Source organism: Camellia sinensis, chromosome 3 (assembly GCF_055761805.1).
Source record: "Camellia sinensis isolate YWXY chromosome 3, ASM5576180v1, whole genome shotgun sequence".
Classification (NCBI taxonomy): Eukaryota; Viridiplantae; Streptophyta; class Magnoliopsida; order Ericales; family Theaceae; genus Camellia; species Camellia sinensis.
In genome coordinates, this window is record NC_138963.1 from 226,083,746 (window position 1) to 226,101,426 (window position 17,681).

Here is a 17,681-nt window from a genome sequence, read left to right on the forward strand (position 1 = left end):
ATAATAATAATAATAATAATAAATTATTGGACATTCCACCTTCCATAATTTTGTTTAGAGTAGTGCTCTATACTAACAAATTTTGTGTTCAAAGTTTCATACAAATGATGTATCTTGTTTGTGTCTTGTTTTTTGAGGAATCTCATTTATATCTATTTATTGGGAGTTGACATATCCATCATTTAAGTACAAGAATCTTATTATCACATCATCCTTGTCTTAAATTTTGTGAGAAAATTTTGTTTGAATATCACTCCTCTTTAATATCATTTTATCCTCTAAGTTAAATTATTAAAAAGGACAAAAAAATCCTCCTCAAATCCAGCCAGTCCCTTCCTACATCTTCCTGTCATGGCACTGTTCAGCACCAACCAGACACCTCCCCAACCCACCACCACCCTATCCCCTTCTCCCAACCTGTGCAACTCCCCTCCTTGTCGCACTCACCTCCCCTTTTGCAAATCGACTTCTCTCTCCTTTCTGTGCAATTCTATCTCTCCCCCTCAAGGCTCTCTCTAATGGCAACAGTGGGGTTAGGGTTCAAGTCTCAGAGGGAGAAGGTGGCATTGGCAGACTGGATATGTCGGGGGTGTGTAAAGGTAAGGTGAAAACTAATTTTGGATGTATCAAACAAAAATCAACAAAATTTAAATTTGAGAGTGTCGAAAGGAACAGGATATCCAACAATTTTTCCGTGATGCATTTAGATACTTCCATTAAATATTACCCCTGACAAACTGTACCACCCCAAACAACTGGGAAAGCAAGAAGGCATTGAAACGGTCACAAGTTCTGCAACAAATCTTGGATGAAGAAACTGCAATTTACTACGACAGTATTACCCAAGCAAAAACTACCTGGAGAAATGGGCTAGAATCATTAAGGAAACCTAAAACTTGATCAATGGAGAAACAAAACAAAGGAGACAGTTTGGTACCATTTAAATCTAATGGACAACAACAGAGACTACTGTTCTCAACAAAAAATAAATTAAAAAGAACAGAAAGAGACTACAACAGCCAAAACACCGACATACTACAATCACCATGAGCTGTTCTATAGAACCTTACTAACACAACTAATTAATAACTTATCAACACAATTGGAGAAGGGCACCAACTGTCACTACAAGGTTGGCTACTCCTAACAAGACCAAGGTCACACTGCAAAGTCAAGTCACCAGTTGTCTTTATTCTGCACCACTAAAATTACACAATGCGCGCACTTAACTTACAAACGGGGTCTCTCAAAGGGTGAATGAAAGCCAAGCTCCACAGAAAGATCACCTCCATGGCATGGTAGACATGCCTTGGGGGTTACTGTTGTTGTAAGCTCCTGTGCTGTGGTTGAGTGGGCTCCCAGGTCCACCAGATGATTCACTGAGCGTCCCATGCGATGGCGGGCTGGTAGCACCTGTTGCACCACCACCACCACCAACTGGGGCAAGCTTTGATGGAGCTGACAGCTGTTCCATTTGATTTACTGCCTTTGATTCCTTGCCACCATCAGCGATGAAACTGCCCATAATCACCTACAATGGAGGAAACCCATTATTATAGGTGTCATTAGATAGACACAGCTGTGTGTTAAAATGGAACTTTGGTTGAGAAATGTCTAGTGGGTGTTTCAAACCTTTTTTTTCCAATATTGATCAATAAAAATGCCTTTTTCTTTATTAATGAAAATACAAGATCTATATGTAATCAGCAAATCTGAAAGGTAATGGAAAGTATTTAAAAGGTGGAGCTGGCTTAAACTATCAATGACGAAGATAGTCAACAGGCAAATATATAATACAATAAATTACAAGGAAAATAAAACAAAAAATAAAAATCAGTTGTCATGCTGTAAAAGCAGAACAAATGGATGGGTGTGCTTTGTATGAATGGACTTCTCAATGTGGTATACCGATGACACAAAATGAAACTCTGATATGACAAACTCTCAGAAAAATAGTATTGAGGAAACAATGACGACTTGGACCCCCTTTTTTTCTCACCCCCTTGACCCCCTCTTCCCATGATTGGTCACTTTTTCTTTTTCTTTTTTCATTTCTCCCTTCTCCTCCAATCACCACCTGCCACGTGTGTGTGGGGGTGGTGGGGGTGGTGATTGGAGGGGGTCTCAATCATCACCCTTGAGGAAATTATCAATAGTAAAACAATAAACATGCAGTTGTATGTATGTAATACACTTGTATGTAAATCAGAAAACAATATTTTTTTCCAGAATATTGATATGAAAACTATAGCTCTTTATTGGGTAAATTGAAAGGTTGTTTGTGATTCAGGCAGCTGGACCTCCCCTGCCATTAAATATCTACTGTTGAAGTTAATGGACGAGGGACAAGATGATGATCCATTTACATTACAGGTAATTTTATTGTGGACGTTGATTTCCCCTTTTGTAATCAATTTTCTTACAACACCCAAGGATGGGGACCTACCGGTTTAGGTAAATATCTAATGCGTTCCCCCAACTAGAAACAAAAAATAATCAACAATTAAATCAGCTCATCTGTAAAACATGGGGTACACTGGATTAGAATAGAGGTATACCATTAACTTCATATGATTTTGAACTTTGAATGCAATGATGAAACAAGGGGCATGAATGCATGAGGAGTATAGGGTCTATTTGTTATCACTCTCATTTTGATGTTTCTGTTTCCATTTTTAATTTTTATTTGCATTTTTTATTTTCCAAAAACATAAATAATGAAAATTTGAAAAAACACCAATTTTCATTTTTGTGTGTAAATAAAAAAAAAATTCAAAAAACAAGTTAGAAGTGTTTCTTAAAAATGGGATGTTCTAAAATATAGAAGAAAAAAAAATCCAAACACAGTTGTCACAAATGGTTTGCCAAACAAGTTTTCCATGTCATTTTCCATTTCTTCTGTAATCTAGAACAGAAAACAGTTTACAAAAGTGATACCAAATGCACCCTTAGTATCCGATATGAATGCAACACCCCAATAGAAGCATTTATGCTTCATAGGCAACCTTGGATACAAAAAAATGTTGTTGCAACTGCACAATATCACCTCATCAAACAATGGCCAGCTGCCAGGGAATGAGTATACCTATGAGTGTGTTGCATCATTTTGAAGCATAGTGAGCTTTTTTTTCATCAAAAGGTGCAATGGGCTAGCTGGTCCAGCTGGAAACTAAAGGGAAAGATGTTTTCGAAAATGGTAATAGTGGTTTTTTGCAGCAGTGATATAAAATATCTGGTGCAAGAGGAACCACTGAATTCTTGAAAACAACTCCAAAAGGACAGCCTAATTTTTAACTCAAACTTGCTGGATTTGTAATAGCGAGAGATTCATGCCATGCTTCACATTTGACGATGAATTGGAATTTCTAATTGTTCCAACTTAGCAAGGCTGTTTAGGAGTTTGCTAAACTATTGAAAGGGAAAGAGAGTTTTTCATGCCACAGTTAGGACAATGAAGTTACAATACTGACTCTTTACTTTCTCAAAATTGACTGTATAAAGTATGTACCAGAGTAAGACCAAGGATTGGGCCAGTAGATGAGGTGCTCCCTTGCCAGGGGTGATGTTTGGGTTTGAGTCTTACCTGTTGCGTGATGCAACTTCCCCCTCCTACTATTGGTAAAAAAAATTTAAAAATTTAAAAAAGGTATGTACCAGAGTGGATCATTGTCAAAGAACAATAATGAACTATAAGGCAAGTGTCTAGATCACATCCACCAGAAATTTATGTTTTGTTTTAGTATGGACACAAATTGTCAGAGCACGGAGCCTGGTGAGACTGCAACGAATTAAGCAGGGTGTAAAGTTGCGAGCTTAAACCTGAAAACCTTTCAGTCACTCACTCACCTGACTGTAAAACACGGACTTTGTGTTGAGAGTTGTACCGCCTCGGGCACCGATGCCACTGTAAAGATTGTTTCTCATATATATTTCCCCAATTATACCAATCAGAAAAAGGGAAAGGGGGGGAGAGAGAGAGAGAGAGAGAGAGAGAAGTTAAGCTGGAAAAAGTTAAGATTGTTCCATATCTTGGCCACCCCAACACCAGTACTGATCTATTTATCAATTTCACAAGATAATAAATTTTAAAGTTGAGTGCTCAGTTTACAAAACACGAAAAAGATTTGCTAGAGAAGCAGACAAACCTGAACGGGGGTTGCAGCAGTAAGAAGTCCTGCAACACAGCCACCTAAAACACGTCCATCTGGTCCAGCTAATGTGACACTCAGCCCACCAGTTCGGCTCCGCTGACCACCAACCTCTGTCAGCAGAAATGAACCACACAGTGACAGAATATCGAATCGCCCCTGCATCATTAAATAAAACCAATCAAATGGTAAAATATTATTAACTATTGAAATATACACATATATTGATTACCATCCAAGCAGAAAACGTGTCAAAAATCATCATAATGATAACAAATGGATTGTGGCACCTGTATGTCACACCAAGTGTCAAACAGCCGCATGAAGAGATCACTTCCAAAACTAACTGAATCATATGGTAGATTCTCCTAACGGAATGACTCAACAATAAACAACAATTTATCACTAGTTTTGACATCAGCTATATTTTCCTATTGCAGGTGACAATTCTTCATAAACATTTAACAAAATAGCATCACTAGCACAGAAACATAGTTTAGATTCAAAATTTTGTAAATTCACCGTATTTTCCTTCAGTACATACTTGGAATACAGGACTCACGATATTTAATACAAACTCGTAATTATTTCTGAAGAGTGAACAAGTTTGTATTCCACTGCAACATCATTGTAAAGCAAGGTCATTTAAAAAGTGAGCGACAATTAGACAAACCTCATATGTTGCAGTTCCACCAGATGTTGCCGCTTGGCGAAGTGTCACATTGGATATGGCACCATTTGCAGAAAGGATGCAAACAGCCCTTGGACCATTCTGAGAGAATGACATTATCTTTGATGACACATCCTGAAAATAAAAATAACTCAAAAAATTAGAATATTACCAAGATAAAGGAATAGGATAATACAAATTAGTATGGAATTCTGGTAGGTGCACCAGGACTGGGCAATACTTGAAATCATCATCCCGCCTATTATTTCATTTTTCAGCATCTACTACAACATATAATAAGGATTGGCTGCAAGTTTGGTGTTGACATTTATGCTGACAATACATGCCAAATTTAACAAATTACCAAAAGCTTCCTTTGGTCACTTCAAATAATTAGTAATAAAGAATTTACCAAATCAAAACATTAGGTGGTACTCAACAAATGTTATCTTGGAAGCAACTTCCCCCTTCCCTCAGTCTAAGCTTGTGGTTCTTTCTATGGCTATGGTGAGCACAAAAAATGGCATAAGTATAACTCTTATATATAAAATGCCCACCAAAGACATAGATGAACTAAAAATGGTAAAAATATTAGATTGGACCATTAATGAGGCAATAATAAAAGGGAGCCGCTATTCCCACTCCACTTTGTCCCAAATACACTTCCTTCTTTGTCCTTATTATACATACTTACTATTCTCCCGCCACTTTGCTCCAAATGCACTCACTTCTATGTATAATAAGGATAAAGAAAAGAGCGTATCTAGAGCAAAGTGGAGTGAGAATAGCAGCTCCCTAATAAAATGCCCACAAAGAGATATCTACAAGCCTACAAGAACATATTATTTCAAAACAAGTGTTGTAGTGGTGTCAAACGACAAGGGGCCATGGGACAAGGCGGAGGCGACACAACATACATGTTGTGTTTGGTTGGGGGGTGGGGGTGGGGGTGGGGGGGGATACATATGTGACACGCCAGTTGGCATGTCCCTTTATTTTATTAATTTGTTTTTTGGGGACATGCCAACCAGTTTTTTTTTTTTTCTTTCCCCTCACTCTTCTTTAGTGCTTTTGATGAATGTTACATGTTGAATGTTTATTACTTTTTGCATATATTGTAATCAATTAATGATACACTAGATGATAACCTCTTTGTCTAAAGTTAACTCTTATCGTTTTTGTCTTTTTATGAATGATCTATATTAATTATTTATATCTTAGTTTATTTTTTATATTGAATTAGTGTTAGTTTTTGTTAATTTTGATTGCTTATGGACGTAATATTAACTTATATATTAATTTAATATATATATATATATATATGTTTTTATTGAAGTGTCTCCACTGTGTTCATGTCATCATATTTTGAATTCACTATGTCCATGTCTGTGTCTATGCTTCTTAGGTGCTCACATGTCAAAAAGAAATAAACATTACACATGCATGCTAATGTATCAATAAGATATTTAAGTCTATTTCAGGAATAGGACACAACAAGCATCCAAAAAATCCAATTGGAAAGTAAAGTACAGTCCAAAAAAGTTGTGCTTAATTTTGAAGACATTGACAATTTGTAGTTGCATGTTTTATTTTTCCCAAAGAAGGCTGGAAAATCTAGATCTTTTTATATCAAGGTAATTTAACGCTAATAATTGCAATAATGGATGCATTTTTCTACATCAGGTTCTTCATAAATCCATGTAATTATGTTTTCAAAAGCATTAATATAGGTGATCTATGACATAACTAACCAATTTTTTCTCAATTATAACTAAGCTAAAAGCGATAGGCTTGTATTTAGTTACATACAATATTTTATAAATAAATATTATATATTTAATAAATTAGTAGAATTTAGAGTGGGTTAGGTTGTTTTCCTGGGTCGTGTCAGTTAAAAGTTTACTGTATATAAACAACATTTGTTGATGACTAAGATATGTTGAATATTCTTACCTATTAACTTTTGTTATGGAGGCCTGATTCCCCTCAATGTGAACCAACAAGAGGACTTCCCCATTGAAGTAGGCCTTCTCTATCTCCCTTTCACGATTTTTCTTTTATTAAATTTATTTCAAATATTTTTATTTTTGGTTAACAAGAAAAGATATGAGAAAAAACTAGGAACTCATTTACTAATATAACATTTATATTGACAAAAAGATGTAAGATGCATTTAGCACTCTGGGAAAACATAATAAATAAAATTAGAGAATGAGTACAGGACCTTGCAGCTTCAAAGATCACACAGATTGCACTTAAACCTTGACATATAACATATTGCACATGATATCCTACAAGCTAAACAAAAATGAAAGCAGACTCTTTTTGCTTTTTTTTGACCATGCACAATGACACAGAGCTACATCAAAGTAATTGCCTGGAAATTATGTCATGTCCATATTGATATTCAAGAGAGAGCTTCCCATAACAAACCAAGCAATCATTGATACGAAAAAAATATGCATTTTTAATACCCACTATGATCAATAAACCTGAATAAGTAGAGTAAATGAGAACACAGGAGTTATGTCTGATAAACTACTCACTAGACATGTTTACGTTACCACATAAATGACACAATTGAGCATATTTAACTACTTTGCTACAGACCGAAAGGGGGGGAAAACAGAAACAAAAAAAAGAAACCCCAAAAAATAAACGATTATGACAGAAAACCAGCACAAAGGTGATGATTTTCTTGGATAAAACCAAACAAACAAGCAAATAACTTCTAAAAGGAGCTGCTACTTACATGGCATGAATGTTATAAATAAATAGAGATACAAGTCCCACAATAGAAACAGGTCTGTTTGACCCCCTTTTTATAAATTTTATAACTCATAATCTAACTTAGAGGTATAATAAATTGCCGACTGCAAAAAAGGAAGGAAAAAAAAAACACAAATTTATGTTTGATTGCATTAATCAAGAATATAAAAGGGAAAGAGAAACCTCTCCAGCTTTCACAGTCATAATATGCGGTGTAAATCCAACCCCTGCTGATCCTGCAAGCAAAAGCCTCCGTCAGAAATTTACAGTTAAAATGTATATGTGATTATGTATGTATGAGTGTGCATGGCAGAAATGCAGCATGAAATCTCAAAGATTGAACTGTCAAAATAGAAGGCAAAGAATAGAATTTGATTTTTTGCTAAAAAATCCACCTCAGAAATAAAAAGAAAAAAGGAAGAAGAAGAAAACTTCACATGTATGCTTATTTACATGAATACATCCACAAAAGCAAAAGAGCTTTGTAATGGACCAAATCAAAGGCAAATTTCTTTTTTCTAATTATAACAAAATGGAAAACTGAGAAAATTGCACGTTTTGTAATTAAAAAAATAATTAGTGCTTGCCAACTAGCCCAATTACAAGAAAATATAGAAATACATTTAAGATAATTGGAAAACAAAAATATTCCTAATTTTAAAGCTACTTTACGCAATTTCTCCCAAAATAGTATCCTTCAATTGAAGTGAAATATTTACAATACAGCAACTGTGTAATCCATTGACTAATGATACAGCATAAATACCAAGTCTCTCTTGGTCCTTTGTTTCTGAAAAAATAAATAATAAATACACAACAAAAGAAAAATTAAAACAATAATTTAGATTCAAATTCTAGTCTAAAATCTCTGTGCATAAAAAAGCCTCCTCCCTCTTTTGGTAATGCAAATGTTCTGGTTTTTATGGTAGTTGAAAAGGATACTACCACTCTTTTTTGCATGACAACAAAGAATTGAACAACCAACAGAGACAAACAGCACAAATGCAAAACATAAAAGGGCAAATATGTAATTTGATCATGCATAAGAATCTAGAATCAAAGAATCTGGAATCAGACCCAGCAGACCCAAAGTTCTAAAATAACCACAGTGCGTTCCTATTCAGATTTACACACTCTCCACTCCACTCCGCTCCACTTATAAACTCCACCCATTATCAATATATCACACACACACACACACACACACACACACACACACACACACACACACACACACACACACACACATATAGTTATATAGACAATAATAAGCAATTCATTTCCCATTACAACCCAATCTAATTAAAAAAAAACTTTTAACACACACACAAAAGGTAAAAAAAACCAGGGATCGGATAATCAAATTAATAGAACCGAAACTGATTAAGCACTTTTTAACATGAAATAAATAAATAAAATAAAATAACCTACAATTACAGGTCACACAATCAAATTATAAGAGAATGGTCAAAATAACTATTTGCATAATATTTATAGCCCAACAGCATCAGAAAACATTCAATATTCCAGCCCGTGATGCAAGATAATAACAACGAACTCAATGAAAAATAAGTATAATAGTAATATTAGTAGTTTCACCCAGAGCTTCAATTTGTTGCTTCTTGCTTGATCCAGGTGGTCGACCTCTAGCCTTCTTCGATGATGAAGAAGGTGAACCCAATCCTCCTGCCGGAGCTGGAGGAGAGAACGTCCCTGTAGTAGACTGAGGGACGGTGGTAGGAGGCGGAGGCGTCACCACGGACAATGACATGGCGCCATCGGGGCCGTACTTTCTTGGCCTCCCTCTCTTCTTCTTCATAGAAGGGTCGCTCCCCATCACATTCATGTTTAGATTATGCGGCATCACTGCCTGACCCTCGCCATTGCCGCCACCGCCACTCACGGCGGACTGGTACGCCGGAGGGCTGCCGGCGACGGGTTTGTATACGGCTGTTCCGTCAGTACCATAGGCTAGACGCATGTTCTGTATCATATGCGGTGAAGTTTGAACTCCGATCGCGAACGGTTCTCTACTCGTCATCACTCCTGTCTCAGATCCCGACATTTTTTCCGAAATTACACTGATTCAAAGTCGTAGATTTTCAGATCGTCAGTAAATAAAAAATATAAACAGTTTGAATTTCAAACGAGTTTCAAATTTCTTTTTCAGACAAAAAAAATAAAAATAAATTAAGACACACTTCACTCAATAACTTCACCGGAAATGTGTAAGTTACTGAAGATTAAAACCCTAAGTAATAAGTTCTGTTCGAAAATGTCTAAAGCGAAAGAAACCCTAGAAATCCAATCTTTGCCTCAAATCTAGCGAAAAAATCTAACTAAAATCTAGTAAACGAAATCATAAAAAATAAAACCCTAATTTCACTGAAAGAAACCTGGAAAGTCGCGGACTTTGCTACTTACCCCCCAAAAAAAATTATATAAATGTGCAGATTAATTTCAAAATTTTCAACAGACGGTGCAAAAAATTCCCAGACAAAGCACAGAAATTAATCGCACTTGGACGATCAGTTTTGAAATTTTTTTATTTTTCGAGATTTACAGCGTATATAAAAAAATAGCCAGAAAATGCAACAAAAATAGGAAAATCACAGAAAAATTCCAGAAAAATGTGAATTGCTTACCAATAAATAGGGAAAATTTTGTGAAGCTGCAAAGAAGCAAAGTAATCGAAAGGGAAGAAGAGAATGAATTTCTAGGGTTAGGGAATGGATACGGAAAAGGCTCTCAGGGAGGCTTTTTGTAAAGAAATGTTGAGAATTGTAATAAATACTTACTTAATTTGCTTATTATTTTATTTTCCTTTTCTGTTTTTTTTTCTTTTGTTTTTTAACAACGCGATTCTACTTTTTTTTCCCGACTTCTCTCCTACGGCCCAGACATTTATTATTATTTTTTTTTTAATAAAAAAAACTCTGAAAATACTTTTCCTTTGATTTTATGTTTAAAATTTTTAATTTTCATATTTTTTAATTTAATTTTTTCATAACTATTTTACTAGGTCATTGATTGTGAATTTTTCATATTTTAGTCAATTTTTTAATGCATCCAAAATATATATTTTGCAAAAAAATAAAATAAAATAAAATTTTAATAAATATCCAAAAAAGAAAACATAAATCATCTTGTTTTGTTATTTTTGTTTTTCTAAAACTTGAATATTTTATTTTTTGTATTTTTTTATGTAAACTTTTTTAATATTTGATGTAAATTTTTTATTTTTTAAATACTTTTAATCTAAATATACTTAAAAAATATAATAATTTTTTAATATTTTAATCAATTTATTTTACTTTTTAGATGTATCTTGATTAGATACATTTAAAAAATATTAAAAATTAATAAAAATTAATTTAAAAACAATTTTTGAAAAATCAAATCAAGCAATTTTTAATATTTGATTTTTTTTATTTTTTTTATAAATATTTTACTTTTAATCTATTTTAAAAATAGAATAATAATTAAAATATCAAAAAAAAATCACTAAAAATGTGGGGAAAAAAAACTCAAATATTTTTTTAATTTATATGTTTTTTATATGAATCAAAATATACAATTATTTAAATTTTTAAAAACTAATGTATTTAGAAAACTCACTAATGAGATTCTTAATTTTAATAATACACCAAGTATTTAAGTCTGACTTATCGTTGCTTGGTGTGAAATTCAAACAAAACTTGCCTTTGCTTGGCCCCACCATTTAACCTAGGCCTTAAAAATCATTTTATGATTGAACGAATTAATTTTATTAAATAAGATTTAATTTATTTGTCAAACTTATTTCTCGTAAAAAACACACACACATTTTCATCTTTTTAAATAATCATTAGAAAATATTTTTAAATAAAAAAACTAAAATTTCTTAAATAAATTAACTTTTTTAGTGTTAATTTTAGATTTTATTTATGTGTTTTTTTATTTGGTTCATTGGAAAAATATAAAATGAAATGGAATAGAATAAAATAATTATTTTCTAAATTTTCTTTGGAACAATTATTCCTTTAAAATAATAAAGGATGATTTCTTTTGTAATATATATATATATATATATATATATATATACTAGTGTATGCTCGTGTCTAAAGGCACGGTGTAAATAATATTGAGATTAAAATGTAATTGTAATTTGTACTCTACATATTAAAATTTGTAGAGTCTGTAGCACCTTATAAAAGTTCAAGTCAGCACTCCTACCATTAATTTGTGGATAACACCTAATACATTGGTGAGTGTCATAGTACCCCGAACCACAAATATCTGATTGAAATAATATAATACACATAACATAAATACCATAACCTCGCAAATAGTAGTCTTTAGAAATTGTTTACAAATTAAGATACGAAAATCAAATATTTTGAAATAATTTTCCAATCAAGATACGAAAAGTATTGAAAAACTAAATGCATCATATCATGAAGAAGAAATCAACTCTATGTCATAGCATCCCAACAATAAATGGTAAAAAAAATAATTCCTGCAACTCATCTGGTTTGTCAAATTAATGTGAAAATCACAATTACATCAACTATAAAATACAAATTGTTGCTTTACAAAATAGTCAAATTAAAAAGATTTTAAAATCATCTAATAGCCATCAAGTATTGCTAGTATCAATACTTGAAAGAAAATGTATAGTAAGAAGAGTAAATTAAATAAGAAAAATTATAAATAGGTGATAACTTCACAAAATATTTAAAAACTCATTGATTTGTAATTTTCTCAATGAAAAAAGAAGATGAGTAAAGAGAGCCTATATAACAGTTTGGTGCAAATCTCCATCATCCTATGAAAATAAAAGAGAACATAATTTTATACAAAAAAGGGAAAAAAAAGTGTATACAAAGTAGTGACAACTGGCATGCCCAAAGTAGTGACAACTTATATGTCTAAAGTAATAAATCAACTTACATGTCCAAAGTAATAACTCAATTGTAAAAGATCAAGTCAGCACTCTTAAATCAAACTTAGTAATACTACAAATGCAAAAATATAGGGGAATAAAAGGCTTCACAAAAATATTTGAAATGCAACAAAGTCCACATAGGTGGAAAGCTTTACAAAAAGTGGGTCATAGCTATCGTCTGCTTTACAAAATGTATATACTTTACAAAAATATGTGTTTGATAATGTCTTTATATTTGTTCTTTCCCACAATTCTTACGAACGTCTCATCAATTTCTAAAAGGTCTTCATAACAAAACTTCAGGGTAAACAATATTTGTAGTGGAATCTGGCTCATCATTAGGGAGGAGGATACTTATACGATCGAAAGATGTGCATCTGGATAATGCCACGTATAGTTGCCCATGACTAAAAACAGGTGTACGCCAATCAACCCCAACAAATTTCACAGATTGTCCTTGAGATTTGTTAATGGTCAAAGTGTATGCCAATCGAACTGGAAATTGACGTCTTGTCATTCGGAAAGGCATTTCTGCAGAAGACGGAGTCAATGATATCCTTGGTATAAATGCCAAATTGCCAAACTTCTCTCCAATTAAGATTCGAGCTTCAATTATGCGAGTGTCGCACCTTGATACCATCAATCTTGTGCCATTACATAGTCTATCTTTCAGTGCAATGTTTCTTAATAACATTATAGGACAACCCACTTTCAACTCTACCTTAAAAACTAGTAGCCCAGGAGGATCCAATGAATTTAAAAACTCATTAGGATATCTGTTCGTAATGGAAGGATCAATTTCATCATCTTCAACCATCTTATCTGCAGCAAGATACGTATATGTATTCCCTAGAAAAATATTCAACGCAGCAATATTGATAGCATTGACATCATCATTTCGTGCAGAAAGAATTGTACGTTCCGTTAAGAATGATGGGGTTGATGTATCTGCCACATCCAATTGTGGATAAACTGCTGAGAGCAATTCCTTTAGATCCTGGCATTTGTGTATTGTTGATGGAATTTTAATGATTTCTTGCGAATTGGTTCCAACCTAATAAATAAAATAAAATAAATTTAAAAAAATGGTGTAATCAAAGTATCATCAAATGGTATAATCAAAATTCGAATGAGTATTACCTCCGTCAAGAATTTTGCAAAAATAGCATTTCCAAGGTTTGCATGATTCAAGCGCATATTCAAATCTAAAGATAAAACATGTAGATCCTTCCACAAAACAGAGTGTCTCAATGATGCATTCACAATTTGCTCACGAACTCCTTTGGTTATAACTGGTAAGATTTGTTGAAAGTCTCCACCAAGAACAACAGTGATACCCCCAAATGGATTTTCACAATCATAAATATCTCGAAGTGTGCGATCAACCGCCTCAACACAATACCTATGTTGCATAGGAACTTCATCCCAAATTATGAGTTTTGTTTCTCTAAACAATTCAGCCTGTAATGATTGCTTGCTAAACCCACAAACTGAATTTTCCAAGGCATCCAATGGAATGGAAAATGTTAAATGTGCAGTGCGACCTCCTACTAATAGCAATGATGTAATTCCAGATGAAGCCACGGCAACAACAATATGGCCAAGGCTGCGACATTTTAATGCAATCGTATTGTACAAAAATGTTTTCCCCGTTCCAGCACCGCCATTCAAAAAGAAAATAATCCCTTTACTTTCAAAGACTGAAGAAGTGATTGCGTTATAAGCAGTTCGTTGCCCATTATTGAGGCGATCAATAGTAATTTGCACATCTGTCTGTTGTGCCTCATTATGTAGTTATTGATGTTCGAATATTAATCGGTTACCAACTGTTGCACTCCAATTTGCTGTAGGTTGTCGCATGGGCGGGAAGTTAATTAAACTCTTTCCTGATTCTTGAAGCATTTGATTCAAAAGTTACAAACCATAATCTTTAATTTGAGCCTCAGTTGGGTTAGAAATAACAAACAATGTACGAAGCTTATGTGCAAGATCATCACAGATATGCATTGAAAATTGATTCCATTACGCATGTGGTTGTAGTGGAAAAACATTGGGTCAGAATAACACAAAACAATCTCCTCAATTGATATCCGGTTTTCATAACTACAGCCTCTTTCAGGCACTGTATCCATTCTTCATCATCTTCTAAGAGTCCTTTGGCAACACATGCTGATTTAAACGTCTCATGCAAAACATTGTTAACTGTACGTAAACATTGAAACGATCTTGGCCCTTTGACAACAGTTAACAACAAACGCATATAAAATCTTTCACCATAGTTAGGGCTAGCAAAGTACCTTCTACCAATTGGATATCCATGTTCTCTTGGTTTCCATCTATGTTCTGACTTGAGCCAAACAAAATGTTACGAAAATTCTTGGTAAGTGAATTGGCATTCATTTTCATTGGAAGCACAATAACCAAAAAAACCAGTAAGAGTCGATTTTTGTTGCGCAGCTCTAGAAAGAATCATTTCCAATGAGTCATTAGGATTAAAAAGAACACAATGCATTCCAGGTAAATGAAGTGCCAAGCGAACAACTGTTAGCATCTCTGCATGCAAATGATGACCGAATATTCGCCAAGCAGCTTCTGGTGGTCCAATATACCTCGCATCAAGATATTGTTGGATCTCATTAATCAATCCCAAAACCATTGTTGTGCGATCATAACCCTTGTAAATATACTTATGTATATACTTAACACATCTCACTCCAGCACAAACTTCTACATTTATATGACAGTTGAACTGTTTAGAAAGATATGCATTGTATGGTATCACATCCCTGTTATCAACTTCATGTCCTCTCACAGTATATACTTGACCACTATCGCGACGACAATAGATTGGATATCCATCTTGGTCCATAGTTGTTGATTCTGCAAAGGCTCGAGGGTATTTCTTAGTACATCTACCATTTTCCATATATGGTGCTTGGGGATTTCGAGCACCACATGGTCCATGTACCATGTAACACTTGACAGTTTCAAAAAGTGTAGGATCAACTTTTGGATCTGGCAATTCTGCACAAACTAATTTGTCTACTTGAGCACATGTTCAAATTTTGTCTGGACCTTTAAGAAAGAGAAGCGCATGCACATGTGGTAGGCCTCGTTTTTGGAATTCAATTGTAAAAACATGTGCAACTTTATTACCGAACACTTTGTTTGTCTCTATCTCCTTCATCAAACACTTTCTTTCTAGCTCAAAAACACGGGCAATCAAATCCGGACGATCAATAGCTTTTTGGTGTGGTAATAATGCTGAAGTAATTTCTAGCCAATTGGGATTTGCAGTCATGGTGAGAAAAATATCTAGATGCTGGTTGTATCGCGTGATAGCCATTGAATCTTGAAAGATTTCAAGCATATGTCTAGGACTACTAGTAAATGAAGATGGAAAAATAAACCTTTGACCAATTTGATTAGGTCGCAAGTCATCTGGATCAATATCGCTTAAATCTTGGTAAAGTTCAGCCCGAATTTTTTTTTTATTAAGCTTGTAGTACGTCAACCGATTTTGCTCAGTTGCAGCCCAAGCATCTACCAAAAACTCTTGGAATAGTTTTCCACCTCTCAAAATTGTTGAATACTCTGTAGGTCGCTCAAACAAACGATAACTATAAAAATCCATTTGAGTAAGTCGATCAGTTGAAGGTCGATCATGTTTAACGTCCCACAATTTCAACTCAGGTTCCCATCCGAGCTCACCATACGGGAATAATAAACATAATGCAATGGCAAATACGTTGGGTGACATTCATTAATTTGCATCAGTTCATTATTTCCCTGTAGATGTAAAACAACATCTCTCATTCCAGTAACCTCGGTTCCATCACATGATATTACAATTGTAATCTCGTCAGCAGTTGGTAGGTTATACCATCGTTGATCTGTTGCTGAACTGTAGTGAATATGAGCAGGTAGATTTTGTCCAGTGAAGGCTAATTGATTCAAAATTGCATGAGCTTGGCGAAATTTGTCTACAAATGCATTAACTTGCAACAAACTATCTTGAATAGTTTTGAGAACATCCCTTTGTAAGTGAGGATTTCTACGATTTTGAACTTCTAAAGCTGAATCAGGATCATAAATATACAACTGAGCATAAGTCGCATCCTGACCTGGCTGTGGTAGAAGTGATCCTGTTCGATGTCGTAATTCCCCATGGATAATAAATGGTTTAGGGCTGCTTCCCCTTAGTACTCTTGGATCCAATGTAGCACCAAGACTTGTAAAAGCATTGGCTGCATTGTATACTCGAGCATAACGTCGAAACGATCTTGCTTGATCATCATCCCCATCATATAATGCTTGAAGCGGTAGAGGGGGTGTCATAAGCAGAGGTAGCCTAGTCTTTCCTTTTGAACAGCAAGTTCCAAATAGGGGACGCTTTCGAGATGATTGTGCTAATTTTTCGTCCATCCAATGTAAGGCTAAACAGTAAGGACATAACACATCCATCTTGCCGAGAGAATGACGACATGAATTCATGTGTGATTGAGTATTAATCGCAGTACTTATAGTTGTATCTTCTAATTCATCATCTGTACATAGATCCTCTTGAAGAAATGTGACTGTAGAATTAGGCCTACAAATATTTGTTGTGCATAAATTAAAATTTATACACATGTAAAAGTAAGAGTATTATTTAAAGAATTAAACATGTTTTACCAATTCCGAGCTAAAGATGTACTTTCCATAGAGAACGAACATGTGGATGCATGTGTAACCATTGTTCGCTTTTGTGCCAACGAAGTATCCGCAAGTGTTTTTGTACCCTATTCTAGGCAAGCATGACTGCGATGACTCGATGTTAATGAAGGAAAGTCTTTAACATATGCTCCTAATCTCTCTCGTTCTTGTCGCAAGCAGTGTCTCGATTGATATGCAGAGCATGCATTTTCATTTCTTTCACGTTCTCGTCGTGCACGTTGAGCTAATACAGCTCTTGATATAACATAACCATTGGGTCCCTAAAATATGAATATTAAATCATTGAATACTTAAAATGCAAATATTATCAAGTACCATTTTCCACTGTCCAAAGAAAATACCAAGAATTTAGAGAAAATGTATTATACTCTTGCTCATGACTGCCTATAGTTTTATAATAATAATAATAATAATAATAATAATAATAATAATAATAATAATAAATTGTGTA

General features: G+C 34.1%; 3 protein-coding genes across 4 annotated transcripts; all 3 read right to left on the reverse strand.

The window, feature by feature from the left end:
* Positions 1–879: 879 nt before the first annotated feature.
* LOC114276162 (AT-hook motif nuclear-localized protein 10) lies at positions 880–10,478 on the reverse strand. Of its 2 annotated transcripts, none has more exons than XM_028217943.2 (6): positions 10,233–10,478; positions 9,187–9,668; positions 7,771–7,823; positions 4,822–4,953; positions 4,146–4,307; positions 880–1,531 (listed from the first exon to the last, which is right to left on the reverse strand). In XM_028217943.2, exons 2-6 carry the CDS (start codon positions 9,650–9,652, stop codon positions 1,283–1,285), a joined length of 1,062 nt encoding a protein of 353 aa, XP_028073744.2. In that variant the 5' UTR covers positions 9,653–9,668; positions 10,233–10,478; the 3' UTR covers positions 880–1,282. The 2 variants fall into 2 exon arrangements, with proteins under 2 accessions (XP_028073744.2, XP_028073746.2); XM_028217945.2 differs by lacking the exon at positions 10,233–10,478 and adding an exon at positions 10,012–10,211.
* A 2,322-nt stretch (positions 10,479–12,800) lies between these two features.
* LOC114312792 (uncharacterized) lies at positions 12,801–14,833 on the reverse strand. Its single transcript, XM_082918900.1, has 3 exons — positions 14,771–14,833; positions 13,655–14,287; positions 12,801–13,568 (listed from the first exon to the last, which is right to left on the reverse strand). The coding sequence occupies exons 1-3, from the start codon at positions 14,831–14,833 to the stop codon at positions 12,801–12,803; spliced, it is 1,464 nt and encodes a 487-aa protein (XP_082775026.1).
* Positions 14,834–14,879: 46 nt separating this feature from the next.
* On the reverse strand, positions 14,880–16,148 carry LOC114276182 (uncharacterized). Its single transcript, XM_082918901.1, has 2 exons — positions 15,671–16,148; positions 14,880–15,538 (listed from the first exon to the last, which is right to left on the reverse strand). The coding sequence occupies exons 1-2, from the start codon at positions 16,146–16,148 to the stop codon at positions 14,880–14,882; spliced, it is 1,137 nt and encodes a 378-aa protein (XP_082775027.1).
* Between the last annotated feature and the right edge of the window lie 1,533 nt (positions 16,149–17,681).

Excerpts from the sequence above, each read along its gene's own strand:
- LOC114276162 (XM_028217943.2), bottom strand. The coding sequence starts at position 9,652 with ATGTCGGGATCTGAGACAGGAGTGATGACGAGTAGAGAACCGTTCGCG. Across the intron at positions 4,308-4,821 it reads GTGGAACTGCAACATATGAG|GGGCGATTCGATATTCTGTC; the intron begins GTTTGTCTAATT and ends TTAATGATGCAG. Across the intron at positions 1,532-4,145 it reads CTGCTGCAACCCCCGTTCAG|GTGATTATGGGCAGTTTCAT; the intron begins GTTTGTCTGCTT and ends CCTCCATTGTAG.
- LOC114312792 (XM_082918900.1), bottom strand. The coding sequence starts at position 14,833 with ATGGATATCCAATTGGTAGAAGGTACTTTGCTAGCCCTAACTATGGTG. Across the intron at positions 14,288-14,770 it reads TGGTGAAAGATTTTATATGC|ACAGATGTGCAAATTACTAT; the intron begins GTTTGTTGTTAA and ends GAGGCACAACAG. Across the intron at positions 13,569-13,654 it reads TTGCAAAATTCTTGACGGAG|GTTGGAACCAATTCGCAAGA; the intron begins GTAATACTCATT and ends TTTATTTATTAG.
- LOC114276182 (XM_082918901.1), bottom strand. The coding sequence starts at position 16,148 with ATGGATTTTTATAGTTATCGTTTGTTTGAGCGACCTACAGAGTATTCA. Across the intron at positions 15,539-15,670 it reads AGAGACAAACAAAGTGTTCG|AATTGCCAGATCCAAAAGTT; the intron begins GTAATAAAGTTG and ends TAGTTTGTGCAG.